Source organism: Chenopodium quinoa, unplaced genomic scaffold, assembly GCF_001683475.1.
Source record: "Chenopodium quinoa cultivar QQ74 unplaced genomic scaffold, ASM168347v1, whole genome shotgun sequence".
NCBI lineage: Eukaryota > Viridiplantae > Streptophyta > Magnoliopsida > Caryophyllales > Amaranthaceae > Chenopodium > Chenopodium quinoa.
Genome location: NW_018745281.1, coordinates 743424 through 770222, shown reverse-complemented (window position 1 = coordinate 770222; position 26799 = coordinate 743424). Strand labels below are relative to the sequence as shown.

The following is a 26799-nucleotide window of genomic DNA, read 5'->3' as shown; positions in this document are numbered from 1 at the left end:
TAAGACTCCACTTTAGTGGGGGCATGAAAACATCAAGAAGTGGGCAACCGCAAAGTGTAGGAAGAAGAGAGTATATGCCTAGCTAAGGCTAAGCAGTTAGTTTGAGAGTAGGTGTCTCAATTATAGCTAAAGTCTACCAACAACTAACACTATTAATAATGGAGATAAATGATGCTTTGCTTTGCATTTTGTTTTTCCTTTTTTTTTTTTTTTGCGTCTTTCTAAAGTTGTCTGTTGCCTCTCCATTAGATAGCTCCATGCCCAATTTTGGCATTTTGCATCTTTTTTTTTTTTTAAAGCCAGCATTTTAGCATGCTATATCTACATTTGTTGCTCATTAACTTAGCTCCAATGCCAATTTTGGCATTTTGCATCTTTATTTCTCTTGAGGGCAACTAGAGTAATTTTTCATAGATCCATATCTTTATACTCCGTGATAGTTTCAACTCACGTACAAAGTCTTTTATGGATTCAAACTATTTTTAGAATAAAGATCTTGAACTAATTAATACAATATGTAATAATTCTAACTTTGGAGGTTAGTGTCTCAAATTAGTTTGAATTGACAAACATGCACTATCAGCAATCATATTTAGGAGTTGGATAGGGTTTATGCTTGAAATGCACATTTTCAGAATTCATAGGCTGTACAATATGAAGCTGAGAATTTACGACAAAATGCATTCATTCAACATAGTAATTAAGTTACAAGTATTTCTTAGTATTTCTACTTTGAGGAATTATTAAATGGTTAAAGCGCATATCTCTAATGACTACGTTTAGCATTTCGTGAAAAGTATGTATTTTTTTTTTCTCCTTGATAATGTAGATTTGACTTCAATACTTCCACTTAGGCACTTGTACAGTTATAGGTAGTATCAGCACTAGTGAAATTTGACTCAAGTAAATAAATAGCTAAAATTTTGTATTATAATTATGATTTTAAAAAAAAAAAAATAAATAAAAAAAGTCCTTCCATTTTTAAAACATAATGGAAATTCTCCTGTCAACATATCAGAAAATATTGAACCATAGGGGCACACTAGTAATTATCCAATATGAAAAAAAAAATTTGAGTACAGAATAAATGTCTCTGCTCTGCTCTCTATGATTAGTGATTTACTGGACTAAACATGTTACGTATGTACCAGATCTGAAGAATCTCAACCTTCTGTTACCATTATCTTTCAATGACATCAATGTATCTTTGTCTACCACCAAAGTATGAAGAACATTAAACATATTTCAGGAGGTGTTTGGTTGAGAGAGGTTCGAGCGAGACAAAACCCTCGCCCCTATTTTTTCGGGAAGTACCCAAAACTCTCCTAAATACCAAAAATTACTACGGAGATTCGTCTATCATCTCTCAACTAACTATACAGCATCGACTAAACAAGAAATTCTCGAAAATTAGTTGCAAGATGAACTAAATTCTCTTCACCCCCCGGCCAATCCACCACCACCCGAAGAGGGAAAAAGGTAACCACAAGTGTCTAATAGACACAAATTGCACAAGATCCTTATTTCTTTGCAGATATATACTCTATATCTTGTGAAGTAACATATGTACTTTTATTTTTTGTTACATATCATATCAAGATTATGAAAATGCACATATTTTTTGTGCAAATCTTCATGTATAATCCAGGTTTGCAACAAAGGAGCTGTATAGCAAGGGGATAGGGGAAAACAGTCATTGAAACACACTCTGGTAAATAAGATCAGTGCGCTGATACTAAGGTGTTCAAATGACTGATAAATCAAGAAAGAATGTTCCCGGAGGCTTTATTCCCCTAACACTGCAGAATCGAATGACCAATGAGGCTTCATCCTCCCCGAAATGTCGGCTAAGCTCAAACTTCTGCCAAAGAATTTACAGCTAACTCTCAAATTGTAGGCATGTAAACCACCGAACTGAAAAAATTTGCTGATGTCAACGAGAAAGGAAGAATATCACACAGATTATTTCCTGCCATTCGCCCAATGCCTGTTGTTGCCAAATTTACCAAATGCATTTGGTTTTGCAAGCCCCTGCTTGGGGATGTCATGTATCTCCATTACTTGTATGGTCCTTTGCCTCTTTGCTGTTTATCAACAAAATTAAAAATGACAGTCAGAAGTAAATTTTGGTCGCTAATTTCGGTTAAACTAACTTGGAATTGGAAATAATGACGTGTCAGCTCATAAAAGAGTTTGCACAAAATGTAAACCGAGAATTAAATGAGAATCTCATCTTACCATTCTCAGCTTGTTGGTATCGCTCCTGAAGTTTCCTTTTTGTGGCTTCTAGTTTCTCTTGGACAGCATTGTCACTCGAAGGTCTCATCTTCTGATCCAACAAGCAATGGAAATATAATTTAAACCCTAAACTTTCAAAAAACATTATATTATCCCGAGACCTAATTATGGTATAAATTTTGGGAACTTGATACCTCAGGTTGAGGAGGTGGCCTTCTCTGGATCACTGGTTTTTGTTGAACCCTAGAATCTTTGTTAAGATTCTGTTCACCATTGGGTTTTACAGGTCTACCAGGGCCAGATTGCACGCTTGTGGGCTTGTTAGGTTTTGAAAGGGGCTCTTGCCTTTTCGTTTGTTGCACCTTGTTGTCCTTTGGGAAGGGAGTTACCTGTTTAGGTTCTTCTCTTCGCTTAGGAGGGTCTTGCTTAGCCACTGAAGGCTTTCTTCCAGCTTCCCGGGCTTCCAGGTTCTTGTTGAATCCCCCACCCTTTTGAGGATCTGAAACAACATTTCCCCATTCATCATCATCATGATTCTTAAAAGTGGGGAATTCAGAAAAGAAACCAAATACCAAAAGCTATATAAGACTAGGCTAAAGGAAAGGAAGTGTAACTCACTTCCATCATCATCCATGCCATCAAAAAACTTCATGTTTGCAAAGCATGACCCAAAGGAACAAGAAGAAAGTCAGTTTCAAAAAGCAAGGACCATTATCATCAATGACACAGCTTTGGAACGATTCCTAATAATAATAACATAATGGCATCGACAAACAAATGAAGTACCTGAGTAAAATCCATATGTTGTGTTGAGAAAAATACTCCGTCCTCCAATGGTGGAGAAGGAAGCCCTTCTTCTTCATCAACTGTGGATGGGTTAACAGAATCAGGGGTACCTCCTTCTGCAAAAAAGGGGAGAAGATGAGTCAATATGAAGTTATGATATCAGAAATTAGATTAATCAATGCTCTTGCGATCATATACTTCATGAAGTATCAAATACAGAATAACACCACCAAAACAAGCAGAACACTACCTCCAAGTTCTTGGGAGGCTTTCACCCACTCATCGACAATAATCTTCCATCCACTGTCAACACAAAACAGCGATAACACTATTAACAAAGGAAAATGGGTGAATGAAACATAGCACTAAAATGATTAAAAGTTATATACGGACATCACAGTATGCAGCAAATTCATATTTTTCATGTTCATATTTGGAAATTCAAACAGCTAATTACTGAACCTAAAACAACCATCATGTGTCACAAATTCGAACATCTATTTCCATGTTCATATTTGGAAGGAAAAGAATATACTAAGTCGAAAATTAAATAGCTAATTACTATGCCTAATTAAATCAACAATCAAGTAACGTAGATTCGAACACGTTCACATTTGGAAGGGCAACATAACCGAAATTTTAAAAACTAATAACGAGTAATAACTATGCCAATATTTTAACCACTTTAACGGTTTGTAGATTCTTATAGCTCTTTAAAGCCTGAAAATCAGATAGCATCATACAGAATTTTTGCTCGCCGTTTCATGTCTATCTTCATAAAAAACATGCTAAACTCTTAAACAAAAGCAGCAGCACTAGTACTAATCAAGCATATAGGAAACACTATTAACTAACATGCCAAGCTCTTTGACAAAACACAGCACTGATCATTCATTAACAGTAGCAAGAACTCAAAGTTCACCAATATGCAATGGACAAGACACATGATCAGTTCATTTGTTAAGAGTAGTAGAATCATACTCTATTAACGCCCGAGCAAGATGACGAATGTTCTTTGCATTATGTCTTCTAATGCGATTAACAGCCTTCCCAATCTCAGTTGTCTGAAACCAGCACAATTTCCTTTAGATCATAATTCAATCCAATCAAGACTAAGCAACCTACTCTTACTATAAATTAAAACCAATTTATAACCATCAACAACAAATGATTGAAGCTCAAACCTTTAGGATATCAACATCCAATTGCATCAATTGCAACCTCCTTAACGACTCGAACAACACAGAATCAGACTGCAATAAATCAGTTACAAGAACAACAGCCACAAGTCAGAAAACCCTAGTCAAAAAAAAAGTTCAATCAAAAACACAATCACACATTCCTATCATCAATTCTATTAAACAACATCATAACACTATAATCAACTAAGACAGAAACAACCATTTTCGACGAAATCAAAAACCCGAAAATGTATCAGGAAAATCTACCTGATCCTGGCTGTTAAGGAGTATCTCCTTAATCCTCAACACCTCATCAACAACCTCCCTAGCTTCTTCAATCTCATTAGTCAAAGCCTCAGCATCATCTAAACTATAATTACTCTCATGATTCAATATCATATCCAAATCCAAGTTAGCAATATGTTGATCAATATCATTTTGATCATACTCATTTTCCCTAGTAGTACTATTAACCTTACTCCCTTTACTACCACCACCACCATTAACATCATCATCAACATTAAACCCATCATTAACACTTTTGATTACCACCTTAACATCACCATCACAACCACCTTCATCAACCTCAGAAACCGCTAACTCGACTCGGTCACATCCTAAACACCGCGTTAATCGACATGTGAATAGCAACTCAGCGATTCTCTCCCTCCTAACTCGGAATTCCTTTGGACAATCTGAAGCTGCCACCATTATTGCGTGCTCGATTATATCGAATATATCAGAATTTGCTCTTCTAAAATAATCTCTCCAATTTTCAAGACCAACACCAATTCCACCTCCTCCTCCATTATTATTAGTTTTATGACCACCTGGTTTTGAGGTCATTTTTGATCGAATTCTCAATAACCCAGATCCTAAAAACTTGTTTTAATCAATACCCAGTTGCTAAAATCACGAAATTTGATTACCCAGATTTTTATAATCCCAGAAAAAAAATTCCCAGAAAATATAAAAATTGGGAAAATGTGAATTTTAGGAGAAATTATTCGATCAAGAGAATACGATCAGAAATTAAAAGAGAATCGGAATAGAATAAACTCAATTGATTTCTGATATGGGATTAACTTTTTACGCAAGAATATTTTATTATATTCTACCAAAATTAAAAAAAAAATGAAAAATAATTTTTTTTTAATAATTAAAAAAAAAAAAAAAAAAAAAAAACTCTGTATCTTCTTCTTCAGAGAGAAGATGAAGACGATTGAAGTGAGTTTGAAGAGATGGCAAAAAAAAAAGGAAAATTAAAAAGAAGAAAAAGGGGCAGTTGAACAACAATTTTAAGCAATGAAGCAACAACCCAACCCAGAAAAACTAATTAAAACAGAAAAAAAAATAATTACAGACTTATTAAGTTGAATTATTAATAAAATTGGAGTTCAAATTGATTCTAGGAGTTTGAGAAATAGAGAAAAAGAGCAAAGCTTGTAATTTGTTTTTGTTTTTGTTTCTAAAATTTTTTCTGGAAATTTCACCGAGTATTTTTTATGGAGGTGGAACAGGAATTTGACAAAAAGGAGGAAGGAAAGTGAGAGGAAGAGGAGAGAGAAAAAAGAGAGAGGATTAAAATATTAAAATAAAAATAATTGGGAATTGAGAAAATTTAAGGAAATTGGCCCCTCTCTTTTGACTTGATCCTCTCTCTAATCACTATTCTCTCCTTCTAATTATCTTTGTTTAATGGAAAGAAATAATTAAATTAAGGAAACAAATAATGTGATATATATTGAATTTGATTTTATTATTTATTAGGAAGAGAGAGAAAATCTAGAGAGATAGATAAGGAAAGATATTGGAATCAGAAATTACATAGACATTTCTCAACACACAATTTGACACAAGAGAGATTTCATTTGCTTAGACAAATTCCATTTGTTAGAATTTTATTTTATTTTTTTATCATGGCGGGGCCGCATGGGAAAATGTCTATTTGTTTAATAAAATAGAGAGTATTACATTGAGTAATTGCCGTAATACATACTCTGTATTTAATGTAAATTTACGACTTAGAATAATTTTTTTTTTTTGACGGGGACGACTTGGAATAATTTGAAGTACTCATAATAGTCATAGTCCGTATTATTTTTATCGAAGTACATAAGGTAAAATAAGCAAGAAAAATTATTAAAATATATTTTAGTTGATTAATCTTTGGATATAGATTTGATTATAAGATATTTGTTGCATTTTAATTTTATTTAGTGATCAATGATTAGGAAATATTATTTGAAATATTTTGTCAAAACAGATTTTTTGAACAATTCCTTTTGCATGCCCCCGGTTTACAATAATTTTATTGTACATCGAACATTTTGCGAAAAGTGACCCTTTTTTCTTACAAAAGTGACCCTTTATTTTTTACAAAGTGACTCATATGTTTACTAAAGTGACCCTTTTTTTCACAAAAGTGACTTTTTTTTCTACAAAAGTGACCCTTTTTTTCACAAAAATAACTTCTTTTTTCACAAAACTGATCATTATTTTACAAAAGTGACCTTTTTTTCACAAAAGTGACCTTTTTTTTCTACAAAAGTGACCCTTTTTTCACAAAAATAACTTCTTTTTTCACAAAAATGTTCATTATTTTATAAAAGTGACCCTTTTTATCACAAAAGTGACCCTTTTTTATTACAAAAATAATTAAGCTACAAATGCAAAACAGAGTATCAAAATCAAAATTCTTAAAAAAAAAAAGTATCAAAATCAAAATCGAAGAAACCCAGCAAAATTAGAACCTCCATTTTTACGAACAAACCCAACTCACCCACAAATATTGAACCACCGCCATTTTCAAACAAGCCCATTCAAACTTGTTCGAGCACCGCCCATTAGGCAGCCTCCAACACTGCGTGTCTGCGTGACTGTACTTCTGGAACTTGAGCGGCAACAATGGCGACACTTCCGACTGAGATAATCACAGAGATTCACTCACAATTACCTATTAAATCAGTTGTACACTTCAAATGCGTCTATAAATTCTAGAATTCCTTAATCAAAACACCCAATTTCATCCAACTTCATCTCAATCAACCCTTAATTTCCAACTTCGATCGTCATCTCCTCTTCTGTTATCAATCTCTTTATTCTGCAGAATTCGACCATGACAAGATCTCTTTCTTAGAGGTCCAACTCCCACTCTCAATTCAGGGAGTTCAGGTGTTTGGGTCTTGCAATGGCATCATTTGCATTGAAGAGAGAAATAAAAGCAAATTGAAGAGAGAGAAAGCTTTCAGCAATGGCCTTGATTAGAGCAAAGTTCATAAAAGAGAATGAGGAGAGAGAAGTAATTTTGGGGAAAAGTCACGTGTGAAATTATTTAGGGAATGAAATTCTTCCTCTTCTTTCTTGCCACACAATAAAATAGTGTAAACCCGCTTTTTTTAAATATTTGTGTTTTTTGAAATATTATCTCGCTCTAAGGATCTTACATTTGGCGTACTTATAAAAGATGGATCAAGCTTTTATTGACAATATATAATTAAGCCTTGTTCACTTCACCTTAAAAAAATAATATTAAGTAAAAATAATTTCAATTTAGTAAAAATCAGTTTTAATCAGTAAAAAATAATTTAAGTTCAGTAAAAATAATTTCAGTTTAGCAAAAATAATTTCAGTTTAGTAAAAATAATTTTAGTTCAGTAAAAATAATTTCAGTTCAGCAAAAATAATTTGAGCAAAATTAATTTAAGTTCAGATACGTTGATGCTTTTTTTACTGGGATTTTTTATGTAAATTATTTTTACATATATTGCAAAATATTGTCGTACAAGATTTTTTTTTTTTATACTTCACATATATTTTTTATGCATCACTTTTGTCTACACTTTTATCACATATTGTATAGTTATAAAATATAATATCTTTTTTTTTTGTCAAGTATAAAATATGTCTTATTGATAATATTGTAGTCGGTTATATTTGGTAAATACAAGTACTATATTTTATAAAAGGGTAACAAAATTTATCATGATAGAATACCTAATCATTTACAATAAATTCAATGAGATATTGAAATATGATATTCATATATGATTATATATACATGATCTTTACAATACTACCAATAGTAAACTCAAATAGTCATATGCAATAAGAAGCAATCCTTGTAATAAACTCATCATATGGAAGTTGAATAATAAACTCAAATAGTCATATGCAATTAGAAGCAATCCTTGTAATAATTTATGATTATAATAATTTATAATCTTATTATTATTAGTTTTATTGTTTTGGTATGATTAGCGGTAAAGTTAGGCAACGAAAGACAGTATTCCTAAACCTAATATCATATACAAGTATATGTAATATATCATATATATCAAATACATATTCCCATAATTTTCCTAATAATGTTTTTATACATAAGCGATATACAATGACTATCCAAAGCTAATAATCTTTTATTATAGTTCATCATGGGTCCAAACTCCAAAGATTGATGGCAAATATATAAATGTACGCACTCAAATCACTTCCCTACCTATTTATTAAGGCTCCAAGTTCCATCTAAAGCATTTTTAGATCATGGATATTATTATATACGGATAATTCTTTGCAAAACTCTTAAATTGTCCATATACATTATCGTTATAGGCCAACCATTTTTATATACGATATTATGTAAATTTATATGGTTGGCATAATATATTATCGTTACATATGCCAACTATATTAATTACAAAAATAGATTATTTTACTTAATATATATATATATATACATATATATATATTTTTTAAATCAGTAGAAATAATAACATTTAAATCAATAAAAATAAGTTCAGTTCAGTAAAAATAATTTCAGTAAAAATAAGTTCACTAAAGTTCAGTTTTAATCAATAAAAATAATTTCATTTCAGTAAAAATAATTTTAGTTCGACAAAATTAAGTTGAAGTGAACAGGGCCTTATTCCGTATCTTTTTAGCAATATATTTGTGATGTAACTATTAGTATTATTTTTTTTTTAGGAATATATGTATAACTATCTACTTGGGTAAAAATCCCTCAAAGAAAATTCACTCGGGTAAAAAATGCTAAACTTTAATTATGTTAACTTTTAGTGCCCTTATCTATCTATTTGAACTTAATTACCTTTAATTAGAACACTAGTTGAGTTATCTAATATTACTCCGTATTACAACTAAACATATCTTTGAAAGTAAAAAAAAGGCAAGGTATATCTTTAGAATGGTGATGGGTTAAGTACAGTAATCAACTTCAAATTACCTTTAGGATAATGATCATTTACAATAATTAAAAAATAAATAAAAATCCGTATAATATCTTCTAGCTATACGGTATATATAAATTGGTCTACAAAGATATATAAAATTGTACATTGATTATGTGAATTATCTTATCATGATACTATTGATTGTTTATTGCAACTGTTTGTTAATATTATATTTTTGTTATTTCACTTTCCAAAAATAAAAAAATACAAGTAAAAAATACAAAAAAGGTTGGATGATGTGTACGTGTTACTCGTGAGTCATGTTGCAAACATGCACATTAGACTGTTAAAGAAAGTTACGACAGCGGAAAATCCTCTGATCAAAATGATATTATTAAGGGTTCCATGATTTTTATTCTCTTTTATTTCATCTTTGACTTGTACGTGTTGCTCGTGAAGCTTTTCTACCCAAAGAATGTAACAAATTCCAAATTTAATCAATAAGACTACCGACCTAGAGGCATGTCAAGAATTATAGATTTTGCGATCCATATTAATATTGAATATTGATAGATGAATTAGGTAATTATAATAATATTGCGTAACTGAATAAATGTTTGATTGACTCTTAAATTTGTTAAATAACGTAAGCTTATAATAAGGTTATAAATAAACGTAACTTATAATAAGGTTAAATTAGAGAAAGAAACTATGTAGTATAATAGTTTTTGGAACTCTAATACAGTTATATATGCACTTAATTACTTGATACTGTAATAATGAATCTGCTTAATCTATAATTACACTTGTATATGTAAGCTAATCAACGGTGACCTAATGAGCTAGGTTGGAGGGTTAATAGAATAATAGCTAGATTAGTACTCCTAGCTCATTTAACCCTAATTACAATTACTTATTACTCAATACGTCAACTCTATATATACCTTTTATAAAGCTCAGTTAACGTTTTAATAAGCTTTGACTACAATGATGTTAGGGATATTAAAGTAGTCAAATTTGGATATATAATTACTTAATTGCTCAACTAGTTAACCATATTATATAATTAATTCATTTATAAGTTTAACCATATATATAAGTATAGTACTTCGATTTTTGGAACCCTAATCAATACAATTACTTAATTACTCGATACTTTAATTATGAATCTAGTCAAGCTACAATTATCACACGGTATGCATGTATGCTAATAATCAACATAAACTATATATAGCACTAATCGAGGTTGGAGGGTAAAGTAGCAAGATTAATTCCTTTATTTAACCCTAAATACAATTACTTACTCAATATATCAACTCATGCATCTCTCAATCTATCATTCTATCGCCATTATATCTACTTTTTATAAATCTGGTTAAGTTGCAACTACAATATTCGGGTCTTAATCAATTTAGACGATAATGAGGTTGGAGATACTAATTAAAGCATTTCAATTTTTGAAATACAACCACTTAATTACTTAATTTAGTTAATCATATACAATTAATTAATTATTAGAGTATAGTGAAATCCGAATCACACGTGTACATATAGATTCTAATTCACTTTTTTTCATCAGAATGATACGTTTTGTCGGTTTCTTAAAGTTAATGTGTCGGTTTCTTAAAGTTACTCTCTCTCTCTCCACACTCTCTCTCTTTCTCTCTCTCTCTCCTTGGTTAACTTGGTTTAACTTACATTATTTCTCTCTCTCTCTCTCTCTCTCTCTCTCTCTCTCTCTCTCTCTCTCTCTCTCTCTCTCTCTCTCTCTCTCTCTCTCTCTCTCTCTCTCTCTCTCTCTCTCTCTCTCTCTCTTCTCTCTCTCTCTCTCTCTCTCTCTCTCTCTCTCTCTCTCTCTCTCTCTCAACTTGGTTAACTTGGTTTAACTTACATTATTTCATATACATTTGCATTTTTATTTTTTTTTTAATCAACATTTGCATCTTTCTCAGCTAATTTGAAATTGACAAATTAGGCACATTTATTGAAAATTAGAGTAGACTTTACAAACGAATCAAGAAGTTAATGTTATATATTTAGTTCGTTATTCATTTGATATAATTTCTCATTCTTTTATATTATCCAATTTATTGTGGGATCTCCTATAATATTTTTTTTGCCTTTACTCCTTATACTAGCTTGTATTTTGTATATATTTATTGCATTGGTTTCACTTTGTCTTTTTTATATGCTATTCCTTTATTTTATTTATTTTAAAATGCATGTAGGAAAAGTATATTTTTTAAGAGAGGGGTAATTATGAAGTTCCATAATGAGAGAGATAGAGAGAAATCATTACAAGCGTCGTAATGTTGCACATATTAATTATGCATCTACTAAGAAGAAATAGTTGGACATTCTGGAAAAATGACAAAAACTTATGGATAGATGTACTTAATGTGCAATAATTATACATTTATACTATTGAAGATAACTTTAATGCTTATTTTATTTTTAGTTTAATAATTAACCGTATATTAAGGGTGCATTTGAACTTTACTTATTAGACATGATTTAATTTGATTGGCTCTGACTAAGCTAACATGAAACTTATTTTTTAAAGGCGAACAAAATGCAGAGAAGATTTTAACGGATATCTTTTTTTTTTTTTTTTTTTTTGAGGGATAAGTTTTATTAATAGTAATATGCATGGTTACCTTTTATACATTAAATTTCTTTTTAAAATAATAATTTAATTTTTTTGAGGGAAAAATAATAATTTAATTTGTTTTTATTAGGTTAATTTTTTTATCTTGTAATTAATCTTACACACGCTTGCTTAAAAAAAAACCGTTAATCTTACACATCACTTTATTTTCTCCATTTTCTTTTACTTGCAAAAAACTAAAAAATTAAACCTCATTATACTTGTAAAAAGGAATTTGATAAAATGGTAACGAATAAATAAACTATAAAAATATGTAAAAATACTTATCTGTTTCAAATTAGATGACACATTTTCACTAGCTTTTGTAGTTTTTATTAATGAGTAATTTTAAAATATTTTTTTTAATTATTTTTACCTAATGATTATTAAAGATATTTACGGATTTATACATAGGTAATAATGACAAATGTGATAAATAAAACGTGTTATCTAATTGGAACAGAGGAAGCAGTACCTAATAGGCTAACACTTGCCATTCTCGGGTTTAGAATAATTTTAATAATATTATTCTTTTATCTTCTCTAATCACTTTTTAATTAAGTTTTTGTTAAGACTGTGTTACACGTAAAAGAAACCGAAGAAGTGATTGTTGTCCAAACAATTCTACGGGCAAGAGGACTCGGCGGCTTGATGACGAATGACGAAAATGCCAAAATCAGTTAACAGGAAATGCTAAGACAATGAATTTGGATTATGGGGACCTCATGGGTTACTGCCACGTGTAACTATTTTTGGATGACGTTAGATGTGACGGTGCCACGCTAGTAAAAACCTGAAAAACGACGTTTAGTCAGTTTTCCGACACATGGGAATTAAATTTGAGAAAGGTCAAAAACCTCAACATCTTTTTTTTTTTCTTTTTTATTTTTTTTGAAAAAAAGAAAATAAATTTTGGACCTTATCTTTTTAATGGGGTGAAAAAAAAGTACCGAGTAATTAGAATGGATAAAAATTATCTGTTTTTGGTAAAGGCGTTTACTTCACTCAATTACTAGGTACTCCATCCTATGGTTACCTAACTCATAAGGAGTAGTATATGATATTTATTATTTAATAATATTGAGAATTATTAGTAGGTGTCGGAACCATGCCTTCCAATAATCAAAACAAGGATTTTGTATTGATTTCAATTTTATTACTTGATTTTTTTTTTTAAAAAAAAAGGATATGTTAATTTATTGTATAATACTCTTTCTTCTTCAAGAGTTCAAGTGTGATTTAATTATAAATTGGTAGTTGAATATAAATGGGTTGACCATATAATAAATCAGTGAAACGGGTCAAACCTTACAAAGTCCTCTTAGAATAAAGAAGTAGTATGGTCAGACCATCGCAACCAAACTAATTACCAACTTTTGTATCACTAATTTATTAGGAAAAATTTCTGTCAAAAAAAAAACAAAAAAAAATTATTAGAAAAAATACACTATTTAGGAATGGAGAAGTAGATAAATCTTGAACAGACTTCAAGTGCGTTTCACCATATACCCCTGAGTTTTTTGTTTATTTATTATATACCCCTGAAATTTTTCAAATTCACCGTATACCCCTAATGGCAACAAGATGAGTGGAATTTAGTTAATTATGCATCGAAACCACCTTAGATCTCTCCCCTCCATCCCTGAAACCACTCCTTTCCTTTTTCCAACCCCCAAAACCACTCCAAATCTCCATAACCATATCTTTATAATTGATTTTGAGGATGAGAAAACGAAATTTGGGGTCGTTTCGGGGGGTGGGAAAAAGGAATGTGGGTGGTTTCGGGTGTAGGGGAATGTATTTAGGCTGGTTTCGGGTCATAATTAACCCTAATGACTGACGAAGTTAAGAATCATTAGTCATCAAGGGTATATGATGTATTTTTGTGAAAACTCGGGGGTATATGATAAATTTAAAAAAGTTCAGGGGTATATGGTGAATAAACAAAAAACTCAGGGGTATATGGTGAAAAAACCGTTTTTATTTTTTATTTACAAGCGGGGCACATATCTTATGTTAAGGACTTTAAGGGTATACTAATTATTATATTTACCCGATTCTCAACTATATAAAGTTATCTTAATCGTCTTAAAAAATAAAAGTTATCTTAATCAATTTGAATCCTAGACTTGTTTAAACTTATTTTATTACTCCGTATTTGTAGATTAAACTTGGATTACTCTAAGGGGCCATTTGGTTAGGGTTACTAATCAAAGGGAAAGGGAATGAACAGGCCTCATTCCCTTTGTTGCTGTTTGTTTGTCACTTTTAATCATTCCCTTTAGCCCTTTACCCATTTTTATTTTTGAGTTCGCCCAAAATCCCTCTACATTGATTCCCCACCCCCCCTAACTTTTCCATTCTCTTTCCTTAGCCACCATTACACCACCATGCCCACATCAGCCACCATCCTTCTACCCTAACTCCACCGCACAGCCACCACCTAGCCACCTCACCGCCCCTCCCCCGCCACTTGCCCACCCCCGATAAGCTAGCACCTCCCTCGAAAACCTTCCCTGACCCCTCGTCGGAACTTGTTGCCCCTGTTCGCACCTCCCCTACCCCTTGCCGGAGGTCGTCACACCTCCTTCATTCCTCCCCTCACCCCGAAAATATCTTCTTTCCCGAAAAACCAACGAGCGAAGTTCAAATTGAAGAACCAAGCTTTGAAATGATGGATGATTAGGGTCTGAGATGATGAATAAGTAGGGTTTATGAGCTTTGAAATTGATGGCAATGGCGGGTTCAGAGGAAAAGGAAAGGTGAAAGGGATTAGGGGAAGGTTTTCCGGGGAGGAGAGGGGTGGGGGAGGTGTGACGGGCTCCAAGGGATTCCGACAAGGTGGTGGCTGGGCGGTGGGGTAGCTGGAGAAGTAGGAAAGTGAGGGAAAAGGGGGTTGTATGGTGGTGTTGGTGGTGGTGATTCCCTTTGTTTTTTGTAAAACAAACAACATGCTATATGGAATAGAGGTTTTTCATTCCATTCTCTTTGAATCCCGTGCGAACCAAACGACCCCTTGCTAATTCTTATTTGGACATGACCCTTATTCGAGTTTTTTTTTTTTTTTTTTTAATTTTTTTTATTTTGTTAAATTATTAGAAATTTGGCGAAAAAATTAGGGCCTAAGTTCTTAGAATTAAGTACTTCATCATGAAATTTGATAGGGTACAATTTTTAATCATTTTGTTTTGTTCAGCATATTTTATTGAACTTATTAGATAATGCCGAGCCATGCTCGGGTTTTAAAGTTAATACGGAAAAGTAATTGAAATATAGAAGTCTCTATACAAGTGCAAGTTAATAGTTACTCTATAAATAATTAAAACAAATATATAATGAAGTTGTTTCAAAAAAAAATAATAATAATGAAGTTTGTTAGTTAATTAATTTAAAGTGGGTAGGAAAATGTGCTTAATAATAAATAATTAGATAATAATGCTCCTAGAAAAATTAATAATAAAAAAAAATTAGGAGGGAAAGTTCCCTCCAAAAAAGATCATGCTTTAGTATAGAGTAATACTAGTAGATTAGATTGTTGAATTAATTTTATTTGAAATTTTTTATTTTATTTGTCACTATTTAAAATAAACTTATTTTGTTGAACTTGTATATCTTGAACGTATCTTTATCAAAAATCATATTGCGTGAAATAAGTTAAAATAAATTGAAATAATATTGAACTGAACATTACTTCCTCTAGTTAATTGGATTGGTATATGTAGTACATAAATTCTTGATCTATTTCTAAGTAATCATAGTCTTTTTTTTTTTTTTTTTGTTCGATTTCGGAAAAACTCCTCAAATTGAAGTGTGTATCATTAATTAATATATAGAGTTTACAATACTAATCCTAATATATATAATATATAAGATTTATTAGAAGGACATGAGTAAGTTTTTTAGGTAGATATGAAATGTCTTAAATATTCTTGGTACGTTTGGTTGGTTGGTTGGTACGGGTTTAGAATTCCTTGGATAAAGTCGAAAATTATACTCCGTTATTAATAACTTGATGTGACTCCGTGAGAATGCGCAAAGCCGAAATGAATTAAACATGGTAATTATCGTCCATATCGGATGTGACTGTACTGCACAAATTGAGAAGGATAAACACGAAAATTAAAGAGAAACTAAGATTATTTATAGACCACAAAATTATCCTTGTATTTATTTTTTGGTTTAAATGAGCTAAATACATTATAAATTACTTCTTCCGTTTTTTAATAGTTGCAACACACACTTTTTCACAGTATTTAAGAAAAGCGAAGTTTATATGGTTTAATATACTTTAATTTGGGATGAGAGGTTGTTAGAAGTATAATTTAGTAGGCCATAATGTACTTTAAACAAGGGAAATAGTATAACTTTTCCTCAAAATACTTTCCAATTATAATGTGTTGCAAGTATTGTGACATTTATATTTGAAGAAAATGTTGCAAGTATTATATATGAAACGAAGGAAGTATAAATTAACGGGAAAAAAGAACTCGAACATATTAACTGTTGTTCATACGGTAAGTCCTTAGTTTTTGTCACTAGGCTAAGACCTCATCAATAAATTTGAGGCTACTTATTTAGTTAAATCGTCATATGACATTATCCTAGAGTTAGAGCTAAAAGTCTCAATTAGTATTAATTAGTAGGCGATTTAGGTCTAATATGTAGCTAGGTGTTTGCAAATGATTACTAGGTATGTGATTAAACCTGGGCATCGTGCCGTGCCGGGCCGCCGCGGGCCATGCCTGCGGGCCACGGTCACCGGCGTGCCGTGCCGGGCGTGCCCAGGTTTTCGTGCCGTGCCGTGCCAGCCAATTTCAAATGCCAGGCCCTCGTGCCTGGCGGACTCGTGCCGTGCCGGCCTTCGTGCTGGCCTGGCGGGCTGGCCTTTTGTAAATAATTTATTTATTTATTTATTTTTTGTTAATGGTTAATAACTTATAAATTATAAAATTATAATTATAACTTATAAGTTATAATTTTATAACCTATAATTTATAAAATTATAATTATACCTTATAACTTATAACTTTTATAAGTTATAAATTTATAAGTTTATAACTTATAAGTTATAAAATTATAATTATAACTTATAACTTATAAAATTATAAGTTATAAAATAAATTAAGTTGAACATTTATGTTTTATTATTTTTTATATTCAATATTTATATTTATATGTTTAGTTTATACTATTACTTTAAAATTTAATGTTTATGATTTATTAAATATTTTTTGTATTATTAATTGGTATAATTTTCTTTTTGTTATATTAATATACAAATTATAACAAACGGGGAAAAAAGGCAAATTGGACTTTGGATGTGAATAATGCATACTTCATATTATTATTACTTGAGTTGAGAAAATTGTATAATGATAACAATGAAAATTGGATAATGATAATATTGATAAACGATAATGATTAAAATCGTACAATATGCAAAAATTGTCTATTCTTCTTGTTGCTCGTCTTCGTCTTCGTCGTCGGCTTCGGCTTCGGCTTCATCGGCTAGTTGGATAGATTGGGAACTAGCCGAACCCGAACGGTCGGAAGCGGAGGTTCCTTCATCGTTGTCATTGTCCTCGTAAGAACGGTCTTGTGAGCGATTTTCCGCATCCAACCAATCTTTGAAACACACGCACATTTCTAGTGTTTCGGGTTTTAGACTTGTTCTTCTATCGTCGAGAACCCTTCCGGATGCGCTGAAAGCTCGTTCGGAGGCAACAGAGGAGACTTGGATACCAAGAATGTCTCGTGCCATTGCCGCCAAAGTTGGATGCTTCCCGCTTTGTTGTTTCCACCGTGCAAGGAGGTCGAGGCTGTTTATCTCATCGTCGTCCATGCCTTTGTGAAGTCGTAACTCAGGTACATCTGTAATTTCGAGACGTCGCTTTGCGTTCTCCTGATTGATGAATCACCTGAAAACCTTGAAATCAAGTTAGTAGCTTGTAAAAATAAATGTTTGGCCTTCTTACTTACGTTTTTGGATGGTTGGGAAGGGCCTGAGCGAGGAACGGTGCCATATTTGATTTCATAGACTCTATATAAAGCAAAAAACTGATCCTTCACATGAATCTTATAGGTTTCTACATCATCGTCAAGATTCATGCATTGAAAATAAATGTCAACTAACATAAATGTGTTTTCATACTTTTGCCTACGATCTAATATGGATGCAAAAATATAAATCAAAGGAATTTCAGTATAATATTTACGCCACTTTGTTTCCATTGCTGGAAGATACCGATCATAATTACTTTGGCTGCGATGATCAGCAAAAAGTTGGGCGAGTAAACATGCATTAGAAAGAAAGTTTTGAGCACAAGGATTGTAAACAGAAGAAAAACAATACGTCATGTCATATAATAACTGTAAAAATTGCATTTATCTTTCACAGTTATACCAATCATCATCATATAAAGCAGTTTGCGGAAATTTTTGGTTGTAAAATATTGTTAACGGATTCTTGTACTCAATTGCCTTGGTTAACATGTCATAGGTGGAATCCCACCTAGTTGGGCAATCGGTTTTGATTTTTATTGCCCTTATCTTTTGTTGTCTTAGAAAACTATTCCATTCTTGGTACCTCATGTTTGAGCTATTAATAGACATAGTAGCATCTCTGATTTTGTTGTAGTATGGGCCAATTGCCCAAACTCCATCCTGTACACATAAGTTAAGTACATGGCAAACACATCTAGTATGAAGAGCATCACCGTATAATATTGCATCGGTTAAGTTTTGTTTGACAAGATTAGCTGTGTATGTCATAGAGGTTGCATTGTCAAAAGTCATAGACATCATTTTATCTCGAAGGTTGTATTCGTCTATTGCTTGCATTAAATGGTGAGCAATGTTAATGCCGATGTGTGGGTATTCCAGCATTTTGAAATGTATTATTCTTTTTTGTAACAACCATTGATTATCTACCCAATGGCAAGTCACACATAAATAGTGATATTTATAACCACTATCCCAAGAATCGGCTGTCAAAGACACTCTACAGTTAAGGTTACTCAATTCGGCTTGTAACCGCAATTTGTACCCTAGGAAGTTTTTCATGGCAGCGGAACGAACGGTTTTCCTAGAGATTCTTTTATGTTGGGTAGTGCTTTGTTAATGTAAGTGTTAAATGGGTCACTTTCCGAGAAAAGAAAAGGTTGTTCGGCGTGTACTATCATTTTCCCTAGTTCATCCCTATCCCTCTCATAGTTGTAGGTAAAGCCGTGTGGATGGTACTGGGACATTTTTGGCTGGGTTGGATCACTAGCTGGTTGTGCACAAACATGTGTCTACTTAAGTGTCCTGTCCCGAATTTGGATTATGCCGAGAATACACTATTACATGTTTTACATTTTGCATGTGTTTGGGGTTTATTTAGGAGGAAATGACGCCATACATCACTCTTTCGGTTTTTCAAAAGTAGCATCTCACTTTCGGTTAACCATTCATGATGTGTGTTTGGGTTAGTAGTAGTAGAAGGGGTAGAACCGGAGGCAATTTGGGTATCTTCTTGGCTACTTTGGCTAGAATAATAGTTTTGTTGATCACCAAAATAATTAGGTGGGAATTGACCGAATTGTGGGAATTGTTGTGGTGGTTGAAATTGGTTTGATGGTGGAAATTGGTTTGGTGGTGGTGGTGGAAATCCCGACATATTATAGGGTTAAAAACCAGAAGTACCGTTGTGCTTAAATGGCTCATAGCTCGGGGGGAAGTAACCGGGGTCATTGGTTAGACTCGGAATTTGGGGGCTCGTTGTATTAGGTGGTTCCCTAGAACTACTACTACGGCCAGGTCGGCCTCCCCCCCCCCCCCCCCCCCTAGATGATGGGTTGTTCGATGCCATAATTAACAATTAGATTTTTAATAAAAACTGATTAACAATAATAATAATAATTAATAACAACAATTTTAACAATAAAAATAACAATAATAATAATTAATAACAACAACAATGATAAATAATAACAATTATTGTAACAATAATAATAATTAATAACAACAATTATAACAATAACAATAACAATTAACAACAATAATAATTAAACAAGATTATTCTAATAATAACAATAAAAACAATAATAAATTAAAGATTAGTTTAGATCTTACAACCGTGCTTCAACGCTCCACTAATTGCGATTACGAACTTTTTAATTTTTTCCGATATTAAGAAAATAATTAGAGAATTTAAGAGAATTATTAGAGAATATAAGAGATTAAGGATTATTACAGAATATAAGAGATTAGAAGAAGAGATTGTGATTTTGTGATTTGGGAAGTGAATGGAGGTGGGTATTTATAGAAATTTTGGGGAGCAATTTGGCTAAAATAGAGCCGTTAATGGCTGTTGCTCAACGGTAATATTACTGTTTTAAGTGCAGGCACGCGGGCCGTGCCGGGCCGGCACGAGCGTCGTGCCTGGCGGGCCGTGCCTGCGTGCCATGCTTCACACCGTGCCACGTGTCGGGCCAACGTGCCAGCACGGCGGGCCACGACCGTGCCTAGAAAACCAGGATGTTGACCGTGGCACGAAATCCGATGGGCGTGCCGTGTCGGGCCTGGGGTAAGGCCGTGCTGCGTCGAAGGACGGGCCGTGCCGGGCGGCACGCGGGCCACCCTGGCCCGTGCCCAGCTTTATATGTGATTGCCTATCTTCAAAAGTCCAATCACATCACTAATGGAGTGGTTCACTTGGTCGTTAGTAGGAATTATAAAGTTTATAAAGTTTAGTGTAGCATTACAATAATAAGTAATCTACGACTATGATAAATTGATTAAAATGTTTTATGTAAAATGTTTTTGGATTTATATAATTGACTTTTTTATAATGTTGAAAAAAATATAATCAATTTTTCTTATTAATTTTATGAAGGGAGTAGTTTCTTATATGAAGTATATTTTATGTTATAATAAATTAAAGAAAGTCCAAATATTATCCTTGAAATAATTGTTTTTTCCATTGATTTTAATCTACGATAATACATGTGTGCATAACTAATTTAGGATATCTTTAATGGTTAAGTAACGTCAAAAGTTCAACTCAATTAAAATTATAACTCCAATATTGGTTTTATAGTTATCACCCCCAACCCCCTTCTTCCTCCGTTCCCCCTCTTCACATGAGAGTTACTTTGGGCTTGAAATATGGATCTTGCATAGCCTCCTTCAAACCTACCGAAATTCTTTTCATCTTGAAAAGAAGTGTGGATGAAATTTGAATGCCAATTCTTGATACCACTGCACGTTAAAAGGTCAACTCAACCAAAATGTTAACTAATGCAATGAATAAAATTTAAAACCCCACAATTAATTTATACTCTAAGACCACTTATAACATAATTTACTGATAAATATTTTTAGCAACACAATTTTTTAGCTACAAATTCTCCAATATTGAATTATTGACCCACAAGCGTACAACAAATGTAATTCGTATCACCCAACATATTATTTATCAATTCATTTTTTTCTTCGTTCTTTACATAAATTCAAGCAAAAGCAACTTGTTTTGTATAGATAGCACATCAAGCTACATGCTTCAATGATCAACAACTCAACAAGTTTTTCCATCTTGTTGAAAAGTTTATAGCTACAACAATATTAAACAATTGGAGTTGTCCGTACGTGTAGTGAGACAAGAAGAGTATGTAGACGATATCCATCTTTTTAATTAACTATACACGTACATACGTAGTGTATAAAAAGTTATACTTTCTCTGTTTCACAAATATTGTAACAAGGATGAAATTACGCATTTCAAAGCACATTATATATGTTAAATATCTATAATTATATAAAAGTAAAAATTATAAAAAGTTGATATTGTGAAAGTATTTTATGAAACGAATCTAACAAGACCCCACATGACTACATTTTACATTACGTATAAATCATAATTTGTGGTCAAACAAGCATGACGAATAGTGCAAAAATCCAGTTGTTGCAATATTACTAGAACGGAGGAAGTATGTAAGCTGTATTTTAAAGATGGAAAAAAAAGCCATTTCATTCACTACAAACAAAATTGTTAAGTATCTCCTCCCTTCTTTTTTCATTGACACGTTTCGACTTAATACTATTCACAAACTCCTTTTTAATAAGTTTTATAATTTAAATGTAAAGATAAGAAAATAATTAGAGATATTATTAGTTAAACTTGTGCGTTAGCGCACCTGATAATAAAAACGAGACATTATATGAAAGAAAATGCAAATTCAAAACCAACCCCCCAAGTCTGGTTCGTGATAGCTACCCAAACATAATGTAAAAGTATGTGCACTTAGAAACTTAAAAGCAAGATATTTCAAGTATTTTAGCTAGTTGAGATGAAAAGCTACAAGATCAAAAGGTATTTTGCAAGAAAGTTATAAGTAATAAAGCTTATTGATTGAGGAAATCACTCTAGTAGATACATTTTACCTTTTTTTTTTCCTTTCCCTTCAGCATCATCACCGTATATGGTATACCAATATTTGAAATTTACATTATTTACACAAATTTTTTTGATTGTCTTTTATGATATATGGTACGGAATATCCCGTATTTGACTATTTGTTAGAAAAAATATAGTCCGGTTAAATCTTATTAAATCCGTCTCGATATAAATTTTTAAATGAAAACTAAAAGTCAACTTTTTATAATTTTTTCAAAAAAATAATTAAACATATTAATGATGTACAGTAACAACTACGAAGTGGCATAAAACTCAAGACGTTTGAATTAAAAAGGCATAGACGAAGTATTTATTTTAAGGCTTTAACATAACTTTGTTGGTTAAATTTACTAAAAAGTCCTAAATATAATTACCCTTTAACCTTAAATAAGCCGTATCCAATACAATAATAGTGGTTTTATCCGAAAATGAGAATTATTAGTTTAAAAATTAGGAAAAATATCTAATGAAACTTTCTAAAGATTTAGTATTAATTAAGAAAGCAAGATAATGTATCCACTAAGCACATGGTAAAATAGAAATAATAAGGTAATGTTGAATGGTTGATAAAATAGTTTGGTGCGATTCCAGCAACCTGAATAGTCAATCCTAATCCTAATTTAATTCTATCCACTTGTATTGTCCTCTGTCATCACTTTTTTTTTTTTTTTTTGCCACTTTCCCTTTCCTTTTCTCTTCATTTTTTTTGGGTTGTTCTTTTCATTTTGTGGGTCAAGCTGTATTATTGTCAATTTTCTTGTGGCATTGAGTGTGATAGGTGTCCAAGTTAAGTTAATATTAGTAAGGAGCAAATTATTTTGGTTGTTTGTGAGGATTTCCAATGTTTTTAAGATCATAGGTACAAATTAAGCGTTTTAATTAAGGTCGATAGATATGTATAACTTTTGCAATCATTATAACAATACTTCTTATTCGCCAGCTAATTAGTCAAATTGAGGTTAATATAGACATGCTATTTGGATTGGTTAGATGCTTTTGGGCCAAATTAAACCGTAAGTAATTCAAAAGACCAAATTAAACCGCATTTACTTCATAATACCAGACTAATCCTAATGGGCTAGCTAATTTGCAAGTTCACTTTCTCTGGTTTCAAAAGCAATCTTTAGGTCTATTGTTCAATACATGTATTTATAAGAGATTTCTAAAAAATCAAAAAATGTTTAGGGAAACATTTTATTACAGTACAGTCAATTGAGGTCATTCTAAAAAATGAGCATGGGAAGAACGCCACATATAAAGTAATCTAAAATGTAGTCTAAGCTATGAATTGTGGACATGTACAATTTGTTAGATTATACAAAGCTAGTTGTATACAGTATATATAAGCTAAGCTATAATGGTTTAGATTAAGATAAAACGCGGTCTCATGTAATCTCTTGATGATTGTCCCTCAAGTGGTTATATTCTATAAATGTACTGCAAACAATGCAAATCAAACACAGATACTTCCCACATTTACATTTGACATGGCTGCATCCCTCGGCCTTCTCAATGGTATGGCCACATATCGGACTCCTCTTAACGTACTCTTCCTACTATCTTAAAGATGAATTTGGATCTTCCTTGAGGTGGCATTGATCGAGTACAAGTTTCTGCATAGCAAGTCCCACAAACAAAAGGCTACCCTGAACGATACATCAGATAAACAGAAGGGCAATGAGGAGAAAGAATTTGAATCTGCCACTGGTACATACATGCCAGTATGCCACAAATGCTCGCGTTGAAGCCATAAAAGGCTCTTCCGGCTTTGCAGATAACAAGAGTGATTCCAAACCAACAAGCCAAATAGGGACACCGGACACCACAGCCTTCATAGGCACAACAGATTGGAAATATATAGTTCGATGTTATTTATTGCAGACTCACATTGTTCTACTAAACATGACCTGCTGTACGCATATATGCAGCTCTCAAGCTGAAGTGCATCCTCCACTATACACAAACAAATCGGGCAGGCCTTTCCGTCCTGGAAACAAAGCATCCCATAACAGTGAGCTCGCTCCAAGTACAGGCACATAATAGTGTAATACAAGGATAATATTTTCCAGCTGATACAAATTGGACAAAAACAACAATAATGATGACAGAAAAGAAAGTAAAGTGCAGGAAGCTAAAATCTATATTAAACTCAGTATGAAACATTCAGCTCCCAAGACTATATTTCACTAAGCCAGTAGTGTGACTCTGAAAGATTAGATGTTTTTAGGACTAATTAAACCATATTTGAGGATGATCAACTGGTTTAGTTTGTTAAGGGGTGGTACTCAAGACCAGGAATCTAATCTTGTCTACATTACTTGCCCTTGCGGCTCTTTTTTCCGCCCAAAAAATAAAACAAATTAAACCGTATGATGGGATTTGCATGTACACCTTCTCACGGTTCAAAAAGCAAAAATCTATGCTCCGGCCAAATTAAGGGATTTAGATAATTCAATCATCAACTGCTAATTTGAGAGACACAATTGACTAATTGATTGTCCATTTGTCCAATATTTGTCCTCAACGCTTCTCCAAGTTCATTTGAGGCTTTCACCATGAACCAAGACAGATACATATTTTTTTGTGACATACAGTAGAAACCAAAAAGTAGTGACAGAGGTTTAGTGAAACGTTAAACACAAACAATGGAGGTCAATCTAAACAATGGTACCCAAGAGAATTTCAAAGGCCATAATTACAGAGGTATCTACAATAGTTGTGTAATATATGTAGTATGAGGTGTGGATTGTGGACATGTACAGTGTTAGAAACCTATAACGGTTACGATTAAGGTGAATACTGCCTTCATGTAATCCTTTGATGAATGTCCCTCAAGTGGTTATAACATGATCGGCAGAATACACGAACGCATCTCTCAAGCTGAAGCACATCCGATCCTCCACTTCACACGTACAAACAAATCGGGCAGGCCTATCCAGTAATATCATTAAGCTCCCTTGACTACCAGTTGCTAGTGCTAGTGCGAAAATACCACAAATGGAAATGACATGACGTCGTGTATATAGAGTGAAGTCGGTATCAGGCACCTTCTCTTTCAGCTCATCAAACATATTACAAGGATATTATCTTCCAACAGATACAAAATGGACAAAATAACAATACTGAGTAAGTTCAATGCCAGAAAAGAAAGTGAAGAGTAGGAAGCTCAAAACTATATTATACTCAGCATGAAAACTAAGTACTCGGCTCCCAAGGCAATGACAGTTTCAACCATATATGCATCATGGAGACTTCAGAGAAATACCTTTAGAGATGAAATAACATATTTTTGTAGACTATGATGCTGAGCTTCACAAGAAAGGCTGATATGCTTTCAGACATCTTACTTGATAAATGTTCTACTCTGCTATCATGTCCAAGATCTCTTAACATACACTGCCTAGAAAGAGACCTAATTGTCAAGTCCACTTGGTAAATTGCTATGAAGGAAAGTCCAAACCTTGCCCTTTGAAGAATGAGAACATAACCAGCATGAAGTCCAGAAAATCGTTAGATAAAATAAACTACCAATGCTATAAGGAAAGAAAGGAAGTCTCACATGCTCACATCTAGTAACCAAACAAGCTCTTGATGACTGTGTAGCATAGGTGTTGGATTGGATGGCTAGGATTAGATAAATAAATATCAACGATTCAGATTTGATCTCTTATCGTAGTCGAAGATAGTTGTCCGTAGTCGACAACTATGCTAGAATTTTTATATTTTCTTTACTACAACTCCAAAATATTTGTCTTGATACCTATAATTTCTTACTTTGAATGTTGGGTGTGGCCCAGATTTTATAGGACCATTGTTTTGGTGGAATATTTATGCGTTCTAAAAGTTTCTAAGTATGTGTAGCATGGTCAGTATTGCTCTTCATTTCTCTAGATTTTACTACTAGCTTGTATCATGCAAGCCACTAAAATAATCTATAGAATTCTGGACATTGGAAGCAATTAAAAGATATGGTTCGTGAAAGTTCTAGCACATTATGGATACAAGAATGATGAAGAGAGTTCTAGAATATTCTAACCATTTCATCCGACCTCCATCTACAACTATAAATATTGGTAGTGGGCATCCAATCAAAATATATACACAAGAAGCCATACCAATACATAAGTCTTCCTACCTATTTACCCTCTTGGATACTATCCACATTCTCTACTATGAAATACGAATCCAATATTCCTTTTGTACGTACTACTCATTTGCGAGTTTCTTCCTAATAGTGAGAGTTGGTATTTGTAATACTCACCCCTACTATTATAGGGTACTTGTACTCTCTTATATTCATATAGTACGTGTCTCGGGTGATGT

The 26799-nt window shown here is 32.6% G+C and overlaps 1 protein-coding gene across 2 annotated transcripts; it reads right to left on the bottom strand.

The window, feature by feature from the left end:
* Positions 1–1024: 1024 nt before the first annotated feature.
* Positions 1025–5977, bottom strand: LOC110711484 (probable mediator of RNA polymerase II transcription subunit 26b). Of its 2 annotated transcripts, none has more exons than XM_021889874.1 (9): positions 4473–5977; positions 4209–4277; positions 4006–4088; positions 3275–3327; positions 3025–3140; positions 2857–2884; positions 2433–2737; positions 2239–2326; positions 1025–2084 (listed from the first exon to the last, which is right to left on the bottom strand). In XM_021889874.1, the coding sequence occupies exons 1-9, from the start codon at positions 5049–5051 to the stop codon at positions 1963–1965; spliced, it is 1443 nt and encodes a 480-aa protein (XP_021745566.1). In that variant the 5' UTR covers positions 5052–5977; the 3' UTR covers positions 1025–1962. The 2 variants fall into 2 exon arrangements, with proteins under 2 accessions (XP_021745566.1, XP_021745565.1); XM_021889873.1 differs by having other exon boundaries at positions 2239–2329; positions 4473–5958.
* Positions 5978–26799: the final 20822 nt, after the last annotated feature.